We start from the raw sequence: 2,992 nt of genomic DNA, 5'->3' as shown, positions 1-2,992 counted from the left end.
AGCGGGGCTGCTTGCAGGGGGTGCAGGCCGGCACCCCGGCCCCCTTCCGCTTGCACACCATCTCGGGGGGCGTGGGGGGCTCGGCCGGCGGCGGCGGCCCCCGGAAGAGTTGCACGGCGGCGGGCGGCCCCAGGAAGCGCACGGGCCCCACGCTGGCTAGGAAGAGACTCCGGCCCTGCTGCTCCCAGGCGGCGGCCGCGGCCAGCCCCAGTTCTTTGCAGCAAGAGGCCGGCGACGAGGCCGAAGCGGCGGCAGCGGCGGCGGCGGCGGCCGAGGAAAGTAGGAAGCGGCGGGCGGCAGCGGCGCAATCCTCGGCGGCCAGGGCCGCGTAGCGCTGCGCCAGGTGCTGCGAGGAGGCGGTGGCGGCGTAGGCCCCGTCCCGCGGCGGCGGCGAGAGCGGCGGCTCCTCCTCTGGGCCGGCGGGGGCGGGCGCGCCGGGGCTGTGCACGATGAAGCAGAGCATGCAGGGCCCGCGGAAGAAGCAGTCCCGGCTCCGGGGCGCCGCCGCCTGAGGGGGCGCCTTGGCCGGTGGCCGGCGGGGCAACCTGAGGAGAGGGCGGCGGCGGCGGCACCAGCTGCAACAGCGAGGCCTCTTCTGGCTCGGGCGGTTACGCGGTTCCTTCGAGAGAAGGTGGCCCATATAGAAGGCCCCGAGGACGGGGACAGGGACGGGACAGGAGGGAGGCCCGGAGAGGCGGGCTCCCGGTAGTGGGGCAGGCCGCTCGCTGGCTCGGCCTCGGGCCCGCGGCGGGGTCGCCCGCCCTGCACACACACGCACACACGGACACACACGCGACGGTGGGGGGTGGGGGGGTGGGCGTCAGCTGCGGGCCGCCCCGGCTCCCGACGGGGGCTACATGCTTTGCCCAGGGAAGCCGGGAGAACGATAGGAGCGAGCTTTGGGGACGCGAGGGAGCGAGCGAGCCTGCCGGCTAGGCGACCAGTCCTGGCCTGGCGCGGTGGCTCAGTCAGTCACCGCGGCGGCTTGGGGAGCGCGAGGTCCGGTTCGGACCATTTTAACTGCGGCTCCGCTGGCGGCGCGCGCGCCCGCGACGCAGCTCGGCGCCGCGGGATCGCGCGGTCGGCTCCGGGAGGGGGCGGGGCCAGCTGCAGCAGCGCACTCCACGCTAGGATGCCGGCGCTCGGCTGCTCACCCCGGACCGCGGCCAGCGCGGGGACTGCAGGAAAGAAGCAGCTGGCGAGAGTGCGGGGCTCGCGGGCTGCGGCGCGTGCTCCTCCCTCCCGGCGCCCCAGGTTTCGTGGAGGCCGCTTCGCCCCCGCCCTCCTTATGGGGCGGGAGGAGACGCTTCCGAGCCAGCTGTGTGACATCCGTTTGCACAGCCGCGCTGACGTCTCGAGGTGTAAGTTCCAGAGCTGCCATTGGCCGGGAGCCGTTCGACTCCCCCCCCCCAACCCGCCGAGGTCGGAGACCGAGGCCCCCGGAGCTGTAAACGGGGTCCCACCGGAAGGGCCGCTCTGGGCCCAGGCTGCCCCTCCGGTGGGATGGGGAATGCATGGCCCTTGGGCGATGTGGGTCTTTGACCTCTTGTGAGGGGCTGATTGGTTGTGTGTCCCCACTGTGTTTCCCCACGTTTTCATGCTTATGGCGTAATGCTGACTTTACTTAACTATTTCAAAATGAAAACATGTATCAAATTATCAATACACAACAGAGAAACTTTCTCAACCCGGTGAGTCATCCATCCCTGGCTACAAGCTGTAGATAACTTTATTGTCTGCACCCTCAGGATCCCATCCATCCATCATATACTTTAAAAATGATTATCAGATAGCAGGCGCTACAGACACTATTCCAGGTGGCCCTTGGTGACCAAGGTGAAAATGAGGAAATAAGTTTGTAGACAAACAGCTCTTTAGAACTTTTGACTATTATGAGAGCAAAGAGGGCAGTAACCAGAATGGTACCTGATGGTAAGTGAAGGTTAGTTTTCACAAGGGAGAAATTTGAGGAGGTTTAAACACTGTCGGAGAATGAGCCAGTGTGGAGGAAGAGATAAGGGGATGAGAAGAGATAATACAGCAAGGCCCCTAAGATAAGATCCCAGTACCTTAGGAAAGATACTCTTTTTATTGCGATTGGAGGGAATGAGGAAAGGATGGATATAGATAGGTGGACGTTTCTGGTAGAAAGTTGAAAGAGCTCCTTTCAGATGGTTTCTTTTTTCCTTTGAGTGGAACGTGGTCACCTGTGAAGGATAGAAGTGGCTAGTATTTTGAAAAGCTATTAAGGATAACTTGAGAGAGCTGACTGAGGAAGCAGTAGTGCAAGATTCAAGACACATCCCAACTTGGAGACCAATGTTGGTCCTTGGCCTGTGTGATTTTCCCACCACCGTAGCCAGCCTCACCCAGCCTTCACCCTTTGAAAGCTTTGCTAATATTGGTCTCTTTGTCAAGAATGACTGTTATTTTAGGTCTGTCACACAGATTTCACCCCTTTCTGAGCGTGATCACCAGTTGCCGTGGAGTGAATTCTGACTCATGGTAACCCCAGGTGTGTCAGAGTAGGACTGTGCTCCACAGTGTTTTCAATGGCTGATTTTTCTGGAAGTAGATTACCAGGCCTTTCTTCTGAGGCCTCTGGGTGGACTTAAACCTCCAACCTTTCAGTTAGCAGCTTAGCACCTTAACTGTTTGCAAGAAACGTAGATGGCAAAAAAGTTAAGTGCTCAGCTACCAATCAAAAGGTTAACAGTTCAGATCCACCAGAGGTGCCTCAGAAGAAAGGCCTGTTGATCTGCTTCCGAAAAATTAGAGTTGACTTGACAGCAACTGGTTTGGTTTTCTGGTTTTGGGTTTTTTGTTTTGTTTTGGGGTTGGGGGGGTCTAAAGGCAAAGATTGTTTAAAGGCTTTCATGTACCCGTTCTTCACTATCAAATGCACTGCCCAAACTACATTCACCTGCAGATGGTGTCCACACAGCTTTCATCACTATACCTATAGTGTTATCTTCCAGAGCCCTAGAACTCC

At 59.5% G+C, this 2,992-nt stretch overlaps 1 protein-coding gene across 1 annotated transcript in view; it reads right to left on the bottom strand.

Moving 5' to 3' along the window:
* FBXL17 (F-box and leucine rich repeat protein 17) overlaps positions 1-907 on the bottom strand; it is a 567,698-nt gene extending 566,791 nt beyond the window's left edge. The window contains exon 1 of the mRNA XM_023732005.1: positions 1-907. This exon is cut by the window's left edge and continues 338 nt beyond it. Within this exon, the coding sequence (XP_023587773.1) occupies positions 1-640 (640 nt within the window). The 5' untranslated portion in view covers positions 641-907.
* Positions 908-2,992: the final 2,085 nt, after the last annotated feature.

Source organism: Trichechus manatus, unplaced genomic scaffold (assembly GCF_000243295.1).
Source record: "Trichechus manatus latirostris isolate Lorelei unplaced genomic scaffold, TriManLat1.0 scaffold00047, whole genome shotgun sequence".
Taxonomy (NCBI): Eukaryota; Metazoa; Chordata; class Mammalia; order Sirenia; family Trichechidae; genus Trichechus; species Trichechus manatus.
Note: the sequence above shows the minus strand (reverse complement) of the source record. Positions and strands in the feature narration are given on the sequence as shown.